The 22,544-nt window shown below is 44.1% G+C and overlaps 1 protein-coding gene across 1 annotated transcript; it reads right to left on the reverse strand.

The window, feature by feature from the left end:
* Window positions 1-1,966: 1,966 nt before the first annotated feature.
* On the reverse strand, window positions 1,967-17,907 carry LOC126456167 (uncharacterized). Its single transcript, XM_050091921.1, has 2 exons — window positions 17,790-17,907; window positions 1,967-2,419 (listed from the first exon to the last, which is right to left on the reverse strand). The coding sequence occupies exons 1-2, from the start codon at window positions 17,886-17,888 to the stop codon at window positions 2,180-2,182; spliced, it is 339 nt and encodes a 112-aa protein (XP_049947878.1). The 5' UTR covers window positions 17,889-17,907; the 3' UTR covers window positions 1,967-2,179.
* Window positions 17,908-22,544: the final 4,637 nt, after the last annotated feature.

The raw sequence follows: 22,544 nt of genomic DNA on the forward strand, positions 1-22,544 counted from the left end.
AGAAATGGCTCGCTCATTCACTTACACAATCATCCCACATGTTGTTCTCAACATTGCGTGCGTAAATCCAGTCTTAATGTAGTTCACTGACATGTTGCATGCTTTATGTGTGTACGCTAGGTTTTCTTTTTATGTATGAAACATTACTTAAAGTTTCTAAAAGCATTTTTAATAAATCATTTAGCGTTTCCCGTGGCAGTAAATCATGGTGCTTCAGCCCAGAGAACGGAAATAACAGTGGGAAACATCCCTGTCTATTGGGATGTGTAGGATAATTTGTAACACCGAAAAAGCAGATAAAGTGCCACCAAACAAAATTTTCGCCGTTTAATATCCGTTGATAACTTGTACTGTACTTCTGATTCTGAACCTATAAGTTGTATTACAGAAACTATGTTTAATAAGTATTAGATGTAACAGTGTATTTATTTCTGACTCTACATAATTGATTGTAATTATAATCAAAATGTTGTAAATTGCTGCGAAATGGCCAAGGAAACTTTGTTTAAATGTATCGATAGCAACGACGAAATGGTAGTAGCTCTGTCGTTGTTTACCTTTGCGTATGGAGAGTCTCTGTCGCGTTGCGAGCAGAGAGGAGGCAGAGCAGCTTGAGTCATGAAAGAGTGCGGAAGTGTTTGTTGGGCGCACGCGACAGTGTAGACGCACCTGATTCGCTAACCCGCGAATACTGAGAGCGCGGTAGGAGTGGACAGGCGGAGAAAGCTACAATTCCAACTGTTGCCTGTCCCATAATTGTCCGTGGCTCTGGAGACGACTCGGGTTTCTCAAACAGCAGCAGCAGCAACAACGGCAGCTCAGCATTGTCGTCGGCTACATTTTTGGTTGTCCGCACAGCTACTACATCGTAAGACTGTTAAATGACAGATGTAGGAATGTAGAGGCTTTATCCAGTTCCATTTCTTTCACAAAGTACTACTAACTTGAATAATTACTTACAATAGTTAAAACTTGTAGGGCACCTGTCTTATCATTGTCCTCAGACATTATTACCAGGCAGGGCCCCTTTTTCTTTCCATGCAATCATTAAACTAATTTTCTAATTTTAATATTAACTTCATTTACTTAAAGGAACGTAAAATTGCACTGGCAAAACTAATAACTAAGGATACAGTACAAATTAACAGTCCACATTTCATTTATTCTGTAGTTAGCTTAGCGACTGACTTCTGATAGCTTGGTATGTACTTTATAGTTGTTATTTTAAAAGTAAAATCAGTTGCTCATTTGCTTGAAGTAAATTCAATTCAGTCTTTCAGTAATCAGAAGTAAATTGCTTGCCTGTTTCTAAATTTTGCTTTACGTTAGACTGAGGTTGCTAAAAGTCATTTTTTACATAATAAAGTTTAAATTAAGCCAGTCATTTATTTAACCAGTAACTCCATTTAACGTTACTTTCAAAATTTTGTATTTCAGAATAAGAAACTGCAAATTCAGTGCTTTCTGATTCATTTATTTTCTCGTGAGCTGTTGTGCTGTGGAAAAGTGTGACAACCTTCTGTTGCCACGCCAGTGATTATTGCTTAAATTTTTTTGCCATTACCTTTCTTAAGATTCAGTATATTCATTGCCCTAGCGCGCTGGCGACCGTTTAATTATACCCATTATAGCTAATCAGTGTTTTCTTTGTATTATCAGTGATTTTTGTAGCAAATATTATGTGGTACTCTTTTCTCCCTTGTGCGGTTCGTGAGCGATTGCACTATATTCCATCCATTTCAAAACTATCGTCAGTATTTAGCTTAAGTTTAGAATAGATTCTTCCTTCAGAAGAGTCTGTTGTACACTTTCCTCCAACTAACCGATGTTATTTTCCTTCGATAACGATAACCTTACTCACTATAAAATTTCATTAGGTATATACGATCGCGGTCAGTTATATCGCAATACAGCAGGCCTGTTAGGAAGGGGGACGTTACAAAGTCATATAAATAAAACACAACACTATGTGTAAAAGCATTTATTACTATTGTGGCACGCGTTACTCGACCTGCGACAGGAGATTTCAGTTAAATAAGATGTTTACTAAGACAGGGAAGTAGAATGTCAATCGTATTCTGCAGTTTGAGTGCGGAGTGGAGGTCTGCAGTGGTGACTCGCAGGCCGATGGGAAATTTCATTTCCGTTTCTGACCACGTCAGGAGCGTCCCACCTCCCTTCATCCAAAGTAGTCGATTTGAGGGTAGGCGATCTGCACATAGCCAGACTGAGGATAGGCGGATTGAGAAGCAAGCAGCAGTTCGCGTTGAGGGTTGAGGAAGGGGTTGTAAAGGTTATGCTGTGGTGGACTGTAGATCACCGTGCCGTTGGGGCCGTACAGAGTGAACGGGGGGCCCGCCAATATGACTCCATGGCACGCCATAAGCTGCACTGCCAACACAACAGCCGCACCCAGCACCTGTACAAAAAAAAAGGAAAAGTTACCTCCACCTGAACACAAAGCCAGAGAAAATGTAAGATTTACGTTCGTAGGTCAAATGAAATACAGGACCCAAAAACTATAAATATTCCATCATCGTCACTGGAGGATAGTTTTTTATAGAATTCTAATCATCTAACGACTTTTATGCTTAAATGCACGATAACAAAACTATACGCAAAATAAATCTATTTTTTAAAAAAACAGATAAAAACTCGCTTGACACCCTCCTAAGAGCCACTCCTTCCAGTCTGACTATGTAAGCGTAGATCAGATATGTTTTAAATTCAAAGAAACATGATCTACGGCAATTGAGAGACGTATACCAAATAATTTATTAAGAGATGGTACTGATCCTCCATGGTTCACAAAATAGGTCAGAACACCATTACAGAAGCAGCGCAAAAACCATGCCAAAGTTAAAAGAACGCAAAATTCCCAAGATTGCCCACGTTTTACAGAAACTCGAAATTTAAATCCAATTACAATGCAAGATGTTATTAATAGTTTCCACAACGAAACTCTGTTTCGAAATCCGGCAGAAAATCCAAAGAGATTCTGGGCATCTGCACAGTACACCAGTGGCAAAACATAGCAATACCTTAACTACGCGATATTAATGGTGATATTACTGATGAGACTGCCACTCAAGCAGAGTTACTAAACATGGTTTTCCGAAATTCCTTCACAGAACGAAACGAAGTAATTACTCCAGAATTCGAATCAATAACAACTGCTAACATGAGCAACTCAGAAGCAAATACCCTCGGTGTATCGATGCAGCTTCAAACACTTAAGAAAGGCAAGTCCAGTCAGGTTCCTTTCAGAGGATGCTGATACGATGCCTCCATACTTAGCAATCACACACAACCGCTCTCTCGTAGAAAGATCCGTACCCAAAGACTGTAAAGTTACACAAATCACACCAGTATCCAAGAAAGGAATTAGGATTAACTCTCTGAATTACAGACCTAAACCAGTAACGTGTATTTGCAGTAGGAATTTGGAATATATACTGCGTTCGAACGTTATGGGTACCTCGAAGAGTACGATTTATTGACAAACAGCCAATACGGATTAAGAAAATATCGTTGTTGTGAAACACAACTAGCTCTTTATCCTCACGAAGTAATGAGAGCTATCGACGGGCGACGTCAGACTTAGTCCATATTTTTAGATTTCCACAAGATTTTTGACACCGTTCCTCACAAGCGAATTCTAAATAATTTACTTTTCTATGGAGTACCGCCTCAGTTCTGTGAGTGGAGTCGAGATTTCCTGTCAGAAAGGTCACGGTATGTAGTAATTGACGGAAAGACATAGAAGCAGAAGTAATATCTGGAGTTCCCCACGAAAATTTTGTAGTTCCTCTGCTATTCCTGATCTACATTAACGATTTAAGAGACAATTGGAGCAGTACTCTTAGACTGTTTGCAGATGAAGTTGTCATTTACCATCATATAAAGCCATCAGATGATTAAAACGAATTGCAAAATGATTTAGAGAAGATATCTGTACGGTACAAAAAGTGGTAATTGACTCTAAATAATGATAAGTGTGAAGTCATCTACATTAGCCCTAAAAAGAATCCAATAAATTTCAGTTACACGATAAATCACACAAATATAAAGGCTGTAAACTCAACTAAATACTTACAATTTACGGTTACGAATTACTTAAACTTTAGCAATCACATAGATAATGTTGTGGGGAAAGCAAACCAAACACTTTGATTTATTGACAGAAGACTTAGAAAATGTAAAATGACTTCTAAAGATACTGCCTACACTGCGCTTCTCCGCTCTCTTCTGGAGTACTGCTGTGTGGTGTGGGATCCTTACCAGATACGATTGATGGAGGACATCGAAAAAGTTCAAAGAAGGGCAGCTCGTTTTGTATTATCGCGAAATAGGGGAGAAAGTGTCTCTGACATGATTCAGCATTTGACGTGGACATCAGTAAAACAAAAGGGTTTTTCATTGCAGAGGAATCTTCTCAAGGAATTTCAATCATCAACTTTCTCCTCAGAGTGTGAAAATATTTTGTTGTCCACGTACATAGGGAGAAAGATCATCATAATAAAACAAGAGAAATCAGAGCTCGCACGGAAAGACTTAAGTCTTCGTTTTTTCCAGCGCTCTGTTAGAGAGCTGAACGGTGGAGAAGTAACTTAAAGGTGGTTCGATGAACCCTCTGCCAGCCTCTTAATTGCGAATTCCGGAGTAAACATGTAGACGTACATGTACGAGAAGTGACCGATTCCTGACGACCGCAACGTTTTTGTCTTAGATAGTTTACTCAAAGAACTCGTTCTGGAGACCCATACTGTGGAGATGTAGCAGATGTAATGCACTCAAGCACCAAAATATCACCACCATATTCACGGCGAGACCGATTATCACGTTGTGGCGTTGCGGTCGACGTCAGCGAGAAAGACGGGCCCCGCAACGTCACACTAGTCGGCTTGTCCGCAATACCTCGCGAACGCTCGGCCCCGTGCAGGGCCCACAGGAAATCAATATGTCAGTGAAAAGATACCCACTAAAGGCATTAACTTTGTCGTATGTTATCGAGAGCTTGCACGCATTTAAATGCACAGTCAAGAATTGTTAAACTTGTCTGAAATAGACTGCAGCGCCAAAGAAACTGGTGTAGCCATCAGTATTCAAATACAGATATATGTAAACAGGCAGAATACGGCGCTGCGGTCGGCAACGCCAATATAAGACAACAGGTGTCTGGTGCAGTTGTTAGATCGATTATTGCTGCTACAGTGGCAGCTTAGATTGAAGTGAGTTTGAACGTGGTGTTATAGTCGGCGCACGAGCGATGGGACACATAATCTACGAGGTAGTGATGAAGTGGGGAATTTCCCGTACGACCATTTTATGAGTGTGTCGTGAATGTCAGGAATCCGATAAAACATCAAATCTCCAACATCGCTGCTGCCGGAAAAAATAGCCTGCAAGAACGGTTCCAACGACGACCGAAGAGAATCGCTCAACGTGACAGAAGTGCAGCCCTTCCGCAAATAGCTGCAGATTTCAATTCTGGGCCAACAACAACTGTCAGCGTGCGAACCATTCAACGAAACATCATCGATATAGATTTTCGTAGCTGAAGGCTGACGCGTGTGCCTTTGATGATTGCACCGCACAGAGCTTTACACATCGCCTGGGCCCATCAACACCGACATTGGGCTTTTGATGACTGAAAACATGTTGCCTGGTCAGACGAGTCTCGATTCAAATTGTAACGAGTGGATGGACGCCTACGGGTATGGAGACAACCTCATGAATCCATGGACCCTGCATGTCAGCAGACGATTGTTCAAGATGGTGGAGGCGCTGTAATGGCGTGGGGCGTGTGCAGTTGGAGTGGTATGGGAGCGCTGATACTTCTAGTACGACTCTGACAGGTGACACATACGTAAGCATCCCGTCTGATCACCTGCATCCATTCATATCCATTGTTCATTTCGACGAACTTGAGCAATTCCGGCAGGACAATGTGACACTCCACACGTCCAGAATTACTACAGAGTTGCTTCAGGAACACTCTTCTGAGTTTAAGCAGTTCCGCTGGCCACCAAACGCCCCAGACGTGAACATTATTGAGCATATCTGGGATACCTCAGGCCCCTTAGTACTCTTACGGATTTATGGACAGCCCTGCAGGATTCATGGTATCAGTTCCCTCCAGCTCTACATCAGACATTGGTGAGTCCATGCCACGTCATGCTGCGGCACTTCTGCGTGCTGGCGGGGGCCCTACACGATATTAGACAAGGGTACCAGTTTCTTTGGCTCTTCAGCGTAGTTACTTGCTCCCTGCCGGAGACAGCTGCTGGCACTCGTAAGACCTGAATTGTCACGTGCTTTGCTGTGACATACGCGCCACGGCCTAACTTTCTCGTGGGTCTCGGTTACAGTTACTTGAGGCGGCAAGGCAGACGAATAGGGAATCATTCTAGCGACGGTATGGGCCGCAAATGGGGAAATCCATTGACATCGACGACTTCAGCCAAAGGACAGCCTGGGTACGAGCACCTCTGAACTGGCGAAGACGGCAGGATGTTCAATACCGTTGCGAACATCTGTGGAGAGCAGCTGAAGGACGGAAACGCAACACGAAGACAACAGGGAGTTGGACGTCCATGCCCCATCACAGAACGTGGCGGTTGGAAGCTTCCCGGTCTGTAAAGCAAGATAGGTGACGATATGTGGCGAGTCTGACGACAGAATATCTTGTTGATCCAGTTACAAGTGTTTTGGAGCACGCCGTACAGCGAACATTGTTGAAGATGGAGCACCACAGGAGATGACCCAAGGTGTTCCCATGCTGAGCAAACGATATCGCCAATCCCGACTGAAGTGGGCACGGAGTGGTTCAACTGAACTGTGAATCAATGGAATCGTCTCACCTGATCCGAAAACTCAACTTCCTTGTTGTAACAGGTACATAGTAGAAGGAATATAATAAATTTCCTAGTGATCCGAAAAGCTTACGTCCACGAATCAGCACGGTTTTAGAAAGCATCGCTTCTGCGAAACTCAGCTTGCCCTTTCCTCACATCATAGACTGTGAACTATTGATAAAGGGTAACAGGCAGATTCCATATTTCTATTTCTCCGAAAAGTATTTGACACAGTACCCCGTTCCAAGCTGCCAACGAAGATTCGAGCATATGAAACAAGTCCACAGATATGTGAGTGGCTCGAACACTTCTTAAGGAATAGAACCCAGTATGTTATCTTCGATGGCGAGGCAAGGGAATCGTCAGGAGTGCCCCAGAGAAGTGCGATAAGACCGCTGTTGTTCTCTATATATATAAGTGATCTGGTGGAGAGGGTGGGTAGCAATCTGGGTTTATTTGCTGATAATGCTGTGGTGTACCGTAAGATGTCGAAGTTGAGTGACTGTGGAAAGATACAAGAAGACTTCATGTGATGAATTGCAACGGCTCTAAATGTGGGGAAAATCCACCTGTGCTTCGATAGAACCTATGGTTGTAATCGAAGACACCATGTCATCTGTGGAATACGGGAACACTACTGCGGAACACCAGAATTCCTTCATCTCTGATGTCTTCCCCGGTGGCGATGAAAATGGCATCTTCCAATAGGATAATTATCCGTATCACAGTGGTTTGACGAGCACGATAGTGAACTGACGTTGATGTCTTTCCCACCAAATTCGCCTCTTCTGAACCCGATGGAACACATCTCGGACGCTACCGTATGCACACGAATCACCGGCCCTTAGTTTCCATGAGTTGCATGACTTGTGCGTAACCATCTATTGCCACATACCTGCGAAAATATACCAGTGATCTGATGAATCCTTTTCGAGCATAATCGTTGTTGTATTGCATTCCACAGGCGAATCCAAAGTTACTAAGCAGGTGATCATAATGTTTGGGCTGTTGAGTGCATCAGGAAAACAAATTTGATTAACTAACAAATATACTGAGAAGTAGTAGCTAGTATGCCCAGATCTACAAGACGTTCTTAAAAGGTCGTCCCACAAATAATTCGTAATGGTCAGTTTTTAAAACAAAAAAACCTGGCTGAGTTACCCCAAAATACTATGTTGCCGTTTTTACGTATGGAATCTACATCTACATTTATACTCCGCAAGCCACCCAACGGTGTGTGGCGGAGGGCACTTTACGTGCCACTGTCATTACCTCCCTTTCCTGTTCCAGTCGCATATGGTTCGCGGGAAGAACGACTGTCTGAAAGCCTCTGTGCGCGCTCTAATCTCTCTAACTTTACATTCGTGATCTCCTCGGGAGGTATAAGTAGGGGGAAGCAATATATTCGATACCTCATCCAGAAACACACCCTCTCGAAACCTGGACAGCAAGCTACACTGTGATGCAGAGCACCTCTCTTGCAGTCTGCCACTTGAGTTCGTTAAACATCTCCGTAACGCTATCACGGTTACCAAATAACCCTGTGACGAAACGCGCCGCTCTTCTTTGGATCTTCTCTATCTCCTCCATTAACCCGATCTGGTACGGATCCCACACTGATGAGCAATACTCAAGCATAGGTCGAACGAGTGTTTTGTAAGCCACCTCCTTTGTTGATGGACTACATTTTCTAAGGACTCTCCCAATGAATCTCAACCTGGTACCCGCCTTACCAACAATTAATTTTATATGATCATTCCACTTCAAATCGTTCCGCACTCATACTCCCAGATATTTTACAGAAGTAACTGCTACCAGTGTTTGTTCCGCTATCATATAATCATACAATAAAGGATCCTTCTTTCTGTGTATAAGCAAAACATTACATTTGTCTATGTTAAGGGTCAGTTGCCACTCCCTGCACCAAGTGCCTATCCGCTGCAGATCTTCCTGCATTTCGCTACAATTTTCTAATGCTGCAGCTTCTCTGTATACTACAGCATCATCCGCGAAAAGCCGCATGGAACTTCCGACACTATCTACTAGGTCATTTATATACACTCCTGGAAATTGAAATAAGAACACCGTGAATTCATTGTCCCAGGAAGGGGAAACTTTATTGACACATTCCTGGGGTCAGATAAATCACATGATCACACTGACAGAACCACAGGCACATAGACATAGGCAACAGAGCATGCACAATGTCGGCACTAGTACAGTGTATATCCACCTTTCGCAGCAATGCAGGCTGCTATTCTCCCATGGAGACGATCGTAGAGATGCTGGATGTAGTCCTGTGGAACGGCTTGCCATGCCATTTCCACCTGGCGCCTCAGTTGGACCAGCGTTCGTGCTGGACGTGCAGACCGCGTGAGACGACGCTTCATCCAGTCCCAAACATGCTCAATGGGGGACAGATCCGGAGATCTTGCTGGCCAGGGTAGTTGACTTACACCTTCCAGAGCACGTTGGGTGGCACGGGATACATGCGGACGTGCATTGTCCTGTTGGAACAGCAAGTTCCCTTGCCGGTCTAGGAATGGTAGAACGATGGATTCGATGACGGTTTGGATGTACCGTGCACTATTCAGTGTCCCCTTGACGATCACCAGTGGTGTAGGGCCAGTGTAGGAGATCGCTCCCCACACCATGATGCCGGGTGTTGGCCCTGTGTGCCTCGGTCGTATGCAGTCCTGATTGTGGCGCTCACCTGCACGGCGCCAAACACGCTTACGACCATCATTGGCACCAAGGCAGAAGCGACTCTCATCGCTGAAGACGACACGTCTCCATTCGTCCCTCCATTCACGCCTGTCGCGACACCACTGGAGGCGGGCTGCACGATGTTGGGGCGTGAGCGGAAGACGGCCTAACGGTGTGCGGGACCGTAGCCCAGCTTCATGGAGACGGTTGCGAATGGTCCTCGCCGATACCCCAGGAGCAACGTGTCCGTAATTTGCTGGGAAGTGCCGGTGCGGTCCCCTACGGCACTGCGTAGGATCCTACGGTCTTGGCGTGCATCCGTGCGTCGCTGCGGTCCGGTCCCAGGTCGACGGGCACGTGCACCTTCCGCCGACCACTGGCGACGACATCGATGTACTGTGGAGACCTCACGCCCCACGTGTTGAGCAATTCGGCGGTACGTCCACCCGGCCTCCCGCATGCCTACTATACGCCCTCGCACAAAGTCCGTCAACTGCACATACGGTTCACGTCCACGCCGTCGCGGCATGCTACCAGTGTTAAAGACTGCGATGGAGCTCCGTATGCCATGGCAAACTGGCTGACACTGACGGCGGCGGTGCACAAATGCTGCGCAGCTAGCGCCATTCGACGGCCAACACCGCGGTTCCTGATGTGTCCGCTGTGCCGTGCGTGTGATCATTGCTTGTACAGCCCTCTCGCAGTGTCCGGAGCAAGTATGGTGGGTCTGACACACCGGTGTCAATGTGTTCTTTTTTCCATTTCCAGGAGTGTATATTGTGAAAAGCAATGGTCCCATAACACTCCCCTGTGGCACGCCAGAAGTTACTTTAACGTCTGTAGATGTCTCTCCATTGAGAAAAGTAAGCAAATTATTCCATTGTTTTTACTCAACTATTTCTGACCACACTAGGTTTGCAAACAAAGGTTTGTTTAGAGGTTCGCATGTTTAATGTCAGTGAACTGAGTACAAATCAAATATTAACTTCCACGAAAATTTCATCAACAGCATTTGTTAAAGATACGAGGGACGGTCAGTAAGTAATGCAACACATTTTTTCTCTGCCCGTTTCGTTTGAGCAAATGTAGAATTAGCTATGGGACATCATGGAATATTCCTGCTGCACTGACTATAGTTTCATAAAGCTCCGATAGGTGGCATCGCTACATTCAAAATGTTACCTGTAGCGGAGATGCGTTCTAAGTAGAGAACTGTAATTGAGTTTCTTTTTGTTGAAAACCAGAGCATCGCAGATATTCACAGGCACTTGTAGAATATCTACAGAGCTGGCAGTGAACAAAAGCACGTCGAGTCGTTGGGCGAGGCGTCGGTCAACAAGGTCGCTCAAACCTGTCCAATCTCCCGCGTGTCGGTCGGCCACACACAGTTGTGACTCTTGCAATGTTGGAAAGTGTGAACGCTCTCGTTCGAGGTGCGCGACGGATCACAATCATACATTTCGCTGCTCCACTAGACCTCACGCAAGTCTGCACACCCAATACGAGCTCACAGAAGTTCATTGAACTGTTCTTCCTCGTTCACCCTACAGCCCGGATCTCGCACCTACCAACTTCCATCTATTTGGCTCAATGAAAGATGTGTTCCACGGGAAGTTGCATTTGAATGATGGGAAGGTTACTGGGTAGCAAGACTTTTGCTCGGACATCGACCAGTAGAGTGGTACCATGTGTGAATACAGGCCCTTCCAGTAAGGTGGCGTAAGGCCATCGCGTTGAACGGAGATTATGTTGAAAAATAGAGTTTTGTAGCTCAAAGAGTAGGAAATGGTGCATTGGAATCCTGATAAAATCCAGATAAAAATGTGTTACATTACTTATTGAACACCCTTCGTACTTTTTATGTGCTATTTATCACAATATCAAAGAGAAAGGGACTTTTGATAACACCTTGTGTGACACCACATCTAAGTACTTCCCATTTAGATGAAGAATGTGAGCTCAGTACAACAATGTTTTCTAACTGATGCTCTTTATTTCCTGTGGATAGAACTCTTCCGTTCGACTAGGAACATCATGACCTCTAGAGCTTGAAAAGGCAGCGCTCAAGAAGATTTGCCACATGATTTGTAGTAACCTTTCCAAACTTGTCAATTTCTGGAAGAAGAGTACCATCCCACTAAATCTACTAACAACGAAGATAGTCTGTTAGGAGATAGAGGCAAGGTTTACTGGGTGAAAATTTTGGGGGCAATACTCTATTAAAACGGGCGGATAAAAATTCTACGTCAAGACTACTAAAATTCCTTTATTGACTATTTCGTAACAGATGTCTTCTAATTTACTAATGTCAAATAACAACGCCAATACTCTGTTAGTCTGCGTGAGACATCATCGTCTTGACTGTCACTATCATCACCATTAACTGTGTGATGTTCGTTGCAGGATAACGCCGCCTGCAACCCTGGCCATTTATAGGACTTATAGCCCTCAGCCACGCACATTCCTCGTTACTTCCAGTACATTTTCCAGCGTCAGTTACCAACTTTCCACGACATCGCTTTGGTCTTTTTCTGTCTGTTGTGCCGGCCATGGTGGCCGAGCGGTTCTAGTCGCTTCAGTCCGGAACTGCGCTGCTGTTACGGTCGCAGGTTCGAATCATGCCTCGGGCATGGTTGTGTGTTATGGCCTTAGGTTGGTTAGGTTTAAGTAGTTCTAAGTCTGGGGAACTGATGACCTCAAATTTTAAGTCACATAGTGCTTAGAGCCATTTGAACAATTTTTTCTGTGTGTTGGAAACGAACAAAAGATCTGTCTCAATACACCTACCATCCATTCCGCTGGCTATATGTTCCGCTGTCATCCATATCCTTTTACTGATTGCCTTAGCTGCGCCTTCTGTTCCACTCTCTTACCTGACCCATTTGTTGTTTTAACTGACTCTCTCTCTCTCTCTCTCTCTCTCTCTCTCTCTCTCTCTCTCTCTCTCTCTCTGTCTCTGTCTGTCTCTCTCTCTCTCATCTCACCGGTGTATGTCTAACCAAGTTGTATACAGTGAATGCAAATGCTACTTTTCAGGCAAATAGAAGCTTATTTTCGAAAACTCCACTTACTTGTAATATACCAAATACACTCCTGGCCGTTTTCGCCCTTGTAATTCAGGCCATCCGTTCTCTTCCTTAAACCGCCGTCCAGTTCGATCTGTGACCTCGTCACTTGCTAACACATCTCTCTTTTTGATTCATTCATCCACATCTGTACTCTGCAAGTCCCTTTATAGTGTGTGGCGGAGGATAGTTGTGGTAACACTACACTTTGCCCCTTCCCCGCTGCATTCGCGAATGGTGCGTGGGATGAATGAGTGTCGATAAAGCTCCGAACGCGGTCTTATTTTCATGATTTTCTCGTCTTTTCCAATGCAACACATCTCTTTTTCAAACATACGCTCTGTAATTTCATCAGTTAACTTCCTTGTGACGAACTACGCCTCGTGTGTAACGTCTGTCGCTGGAGCTCTTTTTTTCGGACCTACTTTCAAACGTAAGGTCATCTACTTCTATTTTAAAGTAATTTGTTTTAATGAATGACTTCCCACGTTCTTCTCAGTGGATAACTGAGATCGTAAAACTGCGTCACGCTTTTACCGTAACATTTGTTTGACGGAGGAACGTTTGTGGGTAAATGATTTTGTTCTGTGATTGCACTACAGTCGTATTTGAATTAGTTTGCATCCGACATGTGGCTGACTGGACGGCTTGCGCCAGCAATACGCTAATGGGAGCTGTGTGGTCTGGCATTGTTAGCTCCCACTGTGTTGCCATTTCCGCTGCGACCCTTTAATCACGGGGTGAGCTTTGGGTAACGTATACCACCGGGAGAGCCTGGGAAGATGTAAGGCATAAATAATTAGAAAATTTAATTTAATTTATATGACATTTATTCCTACAACTGTTTAAACATTGTTTAAATATTCCTTGTTAATTTTATTCCATTAAATAAAGCCTGCAGTCTTTTGCTTTTTATCACACAAAATCGCATATTTCTGCGCTGGTTTCTGAATAGTACACACAAACTGTTGGAGAAATGAATTTTACAGTCTGAAACATTATAGTATCTCTGTAGCAAGTACATTTTCAGACAAAACTAAACTCCAGCGTTTAAACTTCCGCATAAAAGTTCCATTCAATAGGTACACAAAGGAAGTCGGCAAAACTGAGATTCAGTGCATGCTAGAATCTACATTTCTCTTTACAGCCACTCAAAACGCGTTTCATTTTCACTAGAATCTACATTTCTCTTTACAGCCACTCAAAACGCATTTCATTTTCACTGACATTTTAAGTGTTTTATTGGAGAAACAGGAAGGCGACCAGCACCACTGTCATTCCTCTGAATGAGCCTGTTGTTAGCTGGCAGACGTGTGATCACTGGCTATTGTAAAACAGCCATCTTTCTCGTGTGTTTCTTGATCTGTATCATTGACGTCTTCCTCCATCCACCGTCTAATAATTTCATAAAACTTAGGATATTTAAAACTGACACATTCATGGAAACAGATTTTGTACCAAACTAGAGAAAACAGGTACATAGTTTACGAGGTGCGGCCTAGGAGACCCCAACATGTGTCATTAACATGTGTCAGCAACAAAAAAAGAAGAAGGCGATAAGGCAACCGATAACAAAACAGTTTGCGAGATACGGGCTAGGAAGCCCCAACATGTGTCATTAACACGTGTCAGCAACAATAAAAGAGGAATGCGATAAGGCAACTGACAACAAAACATTGTAGAGTTGGCTAACAGGGAATTAAGGAGGGTAGGTGTATAGAAGCATTCCGCCATAACTGAACGTGGAGAGCGATTTCGAAAATTATGGAGCGGTCTGGGAGACCACACCCCGTGAATGAAGGGTTAAGTGTTGTGCCTGCCTATACTCGACTAGAATACTATTTCAAAAACAAACATAACTCCGACCCTATTGAAAATCAATCCAGACTTCTGGCGCGCTTAAAGACATTAACGACATTATAGACATATAGGCATATAGACATACAGAAATGAATTTCAGAAATTTTCCTCATTTTTGCAGGCGATGCAGTCTCTAAACACATACTTTTTACTAGCTAAAACCTGACAAAAGTGCTAACCAAACCTACGAACAGGGTTTCAGCATGCTTAAACACACTATAGACATTTATCCCATAGCTCAATTTCAGAATCTTCACGTGATTTTTGTACGCAGTTGAGGCCTGAAAGTGATTTTCTACCACTGAGGGGAGTCAAGCGATACGGCTGGTGCTTGCAGGTGGTACTTGAGGGAACAACATCGAACATTCGAGCCTTAAGGGGATAGAGTAGCATGACGCTCGATTTTGGGCCGATATTCAGGATTTTTTCAGTGAAATAGCAAACAAATCAGAAAACTGACATTAGACTATTATTGTACACCCTTAAGATTTCATAACGTATTTTTTAAGTAAGAAATCTTGCACCCACAGAACACTACTCGACATCGACGAAAGGCCTTCGTGAAGTGTAACTGTGGTTGGTAAGAGCTCTGAATCAATCTCGAACAGAATTTCAAACTGCTTTGAAACTGATGAATTTGTCTAACGTGGTATCTAACAGAATGGTGGCACTCTGAAATAAAAGGCAATTTTTTCGACAAAAATGTAGTTATAAAAACGTGCATCAAAGATCGAAATTGTAATGTATCGCAAAAATCCCACGTACTAGAGTAGAGGAAAATGCCGACTCATAAGTAAGAAAAAGTGTAATGTAATTGCGTGTATATTTCACGAGTTATAGCTCCCGCCAATCTGAAAAATGTTGTTTTGAAAATACGAGCTCTGTTTTGTAGTGTGGAAACTGACCAAACTTTTAATCGGCAATGCAAGCACCGTTCAGTTGGCCTCTTTTTCGCTGTGTCGAAACGCTCTCACTTTGACGAAATTATGTCGATTAACTGGCTCCGCTTATCAAACGAAGCGGTTTTTGCACGGCTGGGATTACATTTCGATCCTTTCTATCCGTATATATACGTCTGTCAATTTCTAAGACTCGCATTTTACTTCGTATAAAAAATAAGCGAAATTACACGTTAAGCAGATGCGAGACAAGCACGTGCTTTAAGATTGTTTACTATATACGAACCATGTTGTGAACAAAACTTTTGTTAAATAATAATATTTTAGTTGATACTAATGCCCTCTGTGAGACTATTCGAAACTAACAGGATCCATATCCAGTAGGTAACTTACATTATTACGTCGACTGCATTCGAGCGCTCAGATGCTCCAGACTTCCATGAAGTAAATCGCGGTTTTAACTTATTTTAACATTTATGGTACACTTTATGTCAATGAATGTCAAAACTAGATTCTCTAAGGAACATTTTAAGCCTATAAAAAATTTCTGCCCTGGTCTAGCTCCTTGAGCGTCAGACGCCAACTAATTTAAATCAGACTATAGAACATGGGCGTGATGGAAATGCGAATGCTCCGATGGTCGCTCAGGCTTACCCGATTTGACCGTGCAACAAGCGCCGACGCTCGACAGCGACTTGGAGTTGCACCCAGCTCAGACAAACTACGGGAAGGCAGGTTAAGGTGGTACGGGCACGTCATGCGCAGTAAAGCAGACTCGGTGTATGAAGGCGTTGCTAATTACGCACATAAATTTTTTTTCATGATTTTCTTTCGTTTTCTATTTTTTTTTTCTTTTGTTCCTACCGGCATATATAATTATGATCATGAAACGTACTACTGTGGGTTTTAAATGTAAAGATGTAATTGTGATTATTTCGTTTTCCAGTGGATAAATAGGTTTCTTGCTTTGTAGCTGTGCGAAAGTATCTAAATTTCTTTTTTTGGTTTATTATTAATTGTGAAAAATGCAGTCAAGAACATTTATAAAGATTTATGTTATTTACGACAATGGTATAACATCTGTAGACAGAGGACAACGACGGAGGACAACGATAGCGATATCGATAGTCGAACAGAGGATGTGTAATAGAAGGTATGATGGACGATGCGTCTATGAAGCGTGCGCGGGAAAATGATATTATGTTTTTGTGAAAAGCACCCGGAATTGTCTGGACAGTCATATCGAACTACGAGAATGTCAGTTCGCTTTACCGCTGCGGTACGTAATGCCATCGCCAGCGAGCTTTAGGAGCAAATAAGCCGGACTGTGAAAGCGCCGCTAAGAGGATTTTGTTGTGACCGACATGAGCAGTGCTTTTATTCGAATTAACTTTGCTGGCATTGATATTCACGTGATGCAACTGTTGTCTTTCGCGTTTAATCAAGCCGCAAAATGGAGACTTTAGTTACCTGTGCAGTATATCTGACTTTCAATGCCATTACGGAAGTTTGAACGGCGAGAACAGAGTGGACATTGTTTACGGTATGCATCACGTAAAAGGACAGTTCTGTGAACTGTGTATTTGTGGATACGGCTCTATGAATGTGAAGGACTGTGTAGTTATGGACGAAAGCGTCACGGACAGTGCACAATGTGTACAAACGAACGCCGTCTATGTAATGTGCTTTGCAAGAGGGGACATGTCAACAACGGTCTCCTACCAGCGTCTTGTGGTTTGTTAATCGCCACTGGGTTACTGATACAGCTGTGGAGAAACTTTGTTCGCTTTTCGCCGGAGAAGATTAACAAGCGAAACTGCCTGTATCCTCCTCACAACGTCGTAACCCGCCGACGTCGTGCTGCCCAGCGCAAGCTTCGTACGCAAGGAAAAGTTAAGATGTTTCGCCGAACACTACCCCCTGATCTAAAAACTTTCTTTCTCTATTAAAAGTAGTAGAATTATGGACTCTACTCAAATCAGTTCTTTGCTTGTTTATGTTTGCTTTCTGCCATCGAAAATAAAAGTACCATTAGTGAACTAATAGTTGCACGGTAGTCATTGTTAAAATACCAGTAAATATAAACTTCTTCCTCTCGTTGGACTATTTCTTCTCGCATGCCAAAATTATTGCAGGCGCATTATTGTAGATCATTTTATGTATTTTTATGAGTATAGCAATGTGATAGTGACTAGTAAGAGTATTTTGTCGCGAAATACGGCTGCGCGCGTAAATTACGGCGACCGCAATGGATGGACCGTATCAAGAAGGATATGGAATTCATTAATGCCAACTACGAAGATGCTCTTTACAGACCCAAATGGAGGCAGGTGTGTCAACAAGCGGACCCTACTAGCGCGGGATAAACGCTGAGAAGAAGAACTACGGGCTATGTTGCTCACCAGAATCCTGTTCATATTCTTATTGTCTGCATCCGTCACGTCGCAGGCGCTAGCAGTGTAGACTGTGCGGACGAGATCTGCTCCCGGTCTTTTATACATCGCGTAGCTCTAGCGTGATCAGATAGCGTAATGACAGCCGGGAACCACATGTGCGTCTGATGGGTAATTACCTACCGGGAAGGTCAGAAACCAGATCCACGGAGGTCGAGGATTGCTTAGAAGAGAATCAGCGCCTACCTCACTGCTGCGGTATCTGGCCTCACCTTTCTCTCCCCGCCCATCTGCATCGAAGGACTACTTAGTCATTAATTCCTGTCGAAAAATAGGCGAGTCACATACGCAATTCAAGGTAACACGTTCGCCACATGCGCGTGCAAGCTGAAGCTTACAAAGGAATCCGGAAATGTACTGTCTGAGAAAATGGCGAAGCGTCGTAGTCGTATGTCAGTGCAACACGTACATCGAGGCACCATCGGCTCGTATACGAATGATTAGAGCTGCAATCCTCCATGACAGGTAGAGTGCATTAGTGTTACTTGTGCCTCGTGTTGTTATCACACCTGGCCGGATTTATACGGTGACCCAGAACTTCGCCGACAAACTTCGAAGGAAATGAAATGAAATGAGCGTATGGCATCGTCGGCCGGGAGGCCCCTAGTCGGGGAAGTTCGGAAGCGTAGTGCAAGTCTTATTTCATTCGACGCCACATTGGGCGACTTGCGCGCCGGTGATGAGGATGAAATGATAATGAGGACAACACAACATCCAGTCCCCGAGCGGAGAAAATCTCCAACCTTGCCGGGAATCGAACCCACGCCCGCTTGCATGGGAAGCGAACACGTTACCACCCAGCTAAGCAGGCGGACTAGCTTCGAGGGATTATAGAGGGACTGTCATCCATCGACGTTATCCAGAGAGATAACTCCCGCCGCTGGGGCAACCCTGTGTCAGGGAACTTCAGTTGTAACGATGAGGCCTCTGGCAGTAGTGCGTCTGGCGTCTGGTACGCTGCTTGATGTCCTGAACGCTATTAGGGGATCGCTTGTAGACCACGTACAGACTCAGATTTGTTGCCGGAGGGTGCCCTGTCGTTATATCCTTGTACGAGGGCGTACAACAAGTAATGAAACACATTTATTTTCCCCGGCAATTTCATCTACATCTACATTATACTCCGCAAGCCACTTAATGGTGTGTGGCGGAGGATACTTTAGGTACCACTATCTGATCAACCCTGTTCCATTCGCGAATAGTGCGTCGGAAGAATGATTGTCGGTAAGCTTCTGTATTGGCTTTAATTTCTCGAATTTTCTCGTCGTAGTCAATACGCGAGATGTATGTGAGGGGGGGGGGGGGGGGGAAGTAATATGTTGTTTGACTCCTCCTGAAAAATGCTGTTCCGAAATTTCAATGGTAAATCTCTCCGTGATGCACAACGTTTCTCTTGTAAAGTCTGCCAGTGGAGTTTGTTTAGCATCTCCGTAACGCTGTCTCGCCAGCTAAACGATCCCATGAGGAAACGCGCCGCTCTTCCTTGGATCTTCTCTATCTCCTCTATCAGCCCTTGATAAGCATCCGAGACAGATGAACAACAGTCAAGAATCAGGCGAACAAGCGCCTTATAAGACACTTGTTTCGTGGATGAGTTACATTTCCTCAATATTCTTCCGATGAATCTGAGTCTATATGGTCATTTCGGTTGAAAAACTACGGAATTTGTTGTTGGACATCGTAGAATAATCCCGCCTCGGGCCCCATAACGCTATGAACCTCCCATATGTGTCGGAGCTATAACCAGCTTTCAAAATGGCGTCTGTAACCGAGGTGCGTTCCAAGCAGAGAGTAGCCACTGAGTTTTTTTCGGCGGGAGACCAGAACATCGCGGATATTCACACGCGCTTGCACTGTGTGCACGGTGGGTCATTATCACAATAAAGTCGCACAAAGCTGTCCGATACCCCGCGCGCCGGCCGGCCGCACACAGGTGTGACTCCTGCAATATTGGAACGTGTGGACACTCTCATTCGATATGGTCGGCGGATCATAAACACCTCGGTGCTCAACTGGACGTCTCTCTTTGTAATGTTGACACACCCATCCACCATTTGGGGTACTCAAACGTGTGTGCCCGCTGTGTTTCCCGCCGGCGAAAAGAAGAGCGTGCAGATTTGCTTGCGTGTTCCTAGGCTGCTCGTGAAAATTTCTTTCGAACATCGTCACAGGCAATGAAACATGGGTTCATTACTTCTAACCGGAAACAAAACGGAAACACATGGACTGGCGCCATAACATCTCTCCTCTGACGAAACAATTCACACTCAATCAGTAAAGTCATGGCGACGGACTTCTGGGACTCTGAAGGGGTTATTCTGTTTGCTGTCCTCTCTCATGGTGCAACCATCAACTCTGCATCGTATTGTATACGCTCAGAAAATTTAAGAGATAAGTTCAGTTTGTTCGTCGCCACAAAAATGTAAACGAACTTTTCCTTCTGCATGACACCTCAAGGCATCACACAAGTCTGAGCACCCTAGAGGAGCTCAAAGAACTTCACTGGACTGTTCTTCCTCATTCACCCTATAGCCCGAATCTTGCACTTGGCGACTTCCACCTGTTTGGCTCAATGAAGGAAGGACTCCGTGGCAAGCAGTACGTGAATAATAGGGAGGTTATTGATGCAACAATACGTTGGCTCCAACGTCGACCAGTAGAGTGGTAACATGAGTGCATATAGGCCGTCCCAGTAAGGTGGCGTAAATCCGTCAAATTGAATAGAGATCATGTTGAAAAATAGGGTTTCTAAGCCAATAGAGTCGAGGATAATAAGCACTGAAATGCTGACTGAAACCAACTTACTTTCGGGAAAAAATGCAGGTTCTCCTGGCATGTAGCAAGACCCATGCCTCCTGAACAAGGCTTAAGTGCCAACAAATAGTAGCCCCAAGCCCTCCATGCCTCCTTGGAGTGGTACTTTTTAGTCTCAGGTTTCTGTATGCAGCAAATCGTTTCATAGTTAACATGTTCTCTGACGCTGATACAGCTACTGTGAGTAAAACGGGAAAGAAGATGCTGTGGAAGAAGCTGCTGCTTCAAAAAGGTTATCCTTTCGGATTCCAAAAATCGTTAAAATGTGGTGTAGCGCAATGGACGTGCATCATTAAGCGGTCGAGAGTCAAGACGACCACAACAAGGGGGAAATACCTGGTCATGGAATTTAAAGACAGAAAATATTTTCTGATCTGAAGAGGAAAGGTACAGAATATACTAGGTCTGTTCGGAAAGCAAAGTCGGATAGGTCGCCAAATGGAAAGGGCAGTGAAAATCACAGATGTGTTGGGCAGTGTCTCTAGTATGTCTGTCGATTGCTTCAAGTCGCTCTTTTCAGTTATGAGCACACAATGAGCACTTAGAGATACCTAGAACAATTGTGTATCCCGCCAAGTAAGGGGACCCACTGAGAGGTTTCGCCTGATTTCAAGCAACCCCACATAACATAACTGTAATGCAGTTCCTTCTTCATGACACTTCTTGGCCGCACACTGCAGGATCAGTGAGGACGCTCCTGAATCATTTTCGATGGGAAATGTTTGATCATCCATCATACAACTTGGACTTGGCTCCCTCTGATGTTTATCTCTGCTCACATGAACCGCTAGCTATGAAGAAATTTTGGCACAGGCAATAAACTGCAGACCAGATACGAGAATTGTCGGAAATAACAGGCGGCTGCCTTCTGTGACGAGGGAATTGGAAAGTTTGTATTACGCTAAGACTAACGTGTAAGTCGGACCAGCCACTATTGAGAGAAGTAGCTGGAAGATGTAGCAAACTGCCGCATAAGGGACCAAACTGCTGAGGGCATCTGTCCCTAGACTTACACGCAACTTTAACTAACTTATGCCAAGAACAACACACACACCCATGCCCAAGGGAGGACTCGAACCTCCGGGGGAAGGGGCCGCGCAATCCGTGACATTGCGCGTAAGACCGCGAGGCCACTCCACGAGGCTGTGGTTTCCATTTCACGACCAATCGGACCTTACTTTCCGAATTGCCCTTATATATGTAAGAGACCACTGAAACATATATGTAATCAGCTGTAACAGATGCAAAAGGTAACCAATAAAGATGTCGACAGCTTTCGTAAATCTATTACAAATCTAGGCGGAAAATTCTACCAAAATCTCGTACAGGTATTCAGGAGGTTCGTGTCGTTCTAAACACATTAAGTGTTAAAACTACTTATGAGGCGGTGCGGCGTTGCTGTGTTAAAATTCACGTAACAGCTTACTGCTTCTTTCGTCGTACTGTCAACCATAAAAGTCCCACCTACCTCAGTGCGGCGTCTGGTCACCAACCCGCTTCTCTGCAGCGTAGATACCGTTCTGACGATGTTAAAAGCAGCGTTGAAGAAAAACATCGCCAATACTTACGTTAGCAAAGTCTGCATTAGGGAGCTCTGTAGCTAAATGTCATGTAAATATCTTATAACAATTTTCGGGTGGAGGGCGATTGTTTCATCCCTTAGAAAAATGTCAAAATTCGGCAAACAGTTCTTTATTTGCTTTAGATGCCAAATCAAATAGGTGCCATCAGCCCGCATTTAAAACTGACAGCTAATATCACTGTCCTTATCACAAAGATCATACCATCTAGTACACACGTTAGATAGCCAGAAATGTACCAAAGTTCAACCCGAATTGTTACGCGATTTTCACAGTTTATACTCAACTAGAACATGAGTTTTACATTCGG

The sequence above is a fragment of the Schistocerca serialis genome, chromosome 2, assembly GCF_023864345.2.
Source record: "Schistocerca serialis cubense isolate TAMUIC-IGC-003099 chromosome 2, iqSchSeri2.2, whole genome shotgun sequence".
NCBI classification, from domain to species: domain Eukaryota; kingdom Metazoa; phylum Arthropoda; class Insecta; order Orthoptera; family Acrididae; genus Schistocerca; species Schistocerca serialis.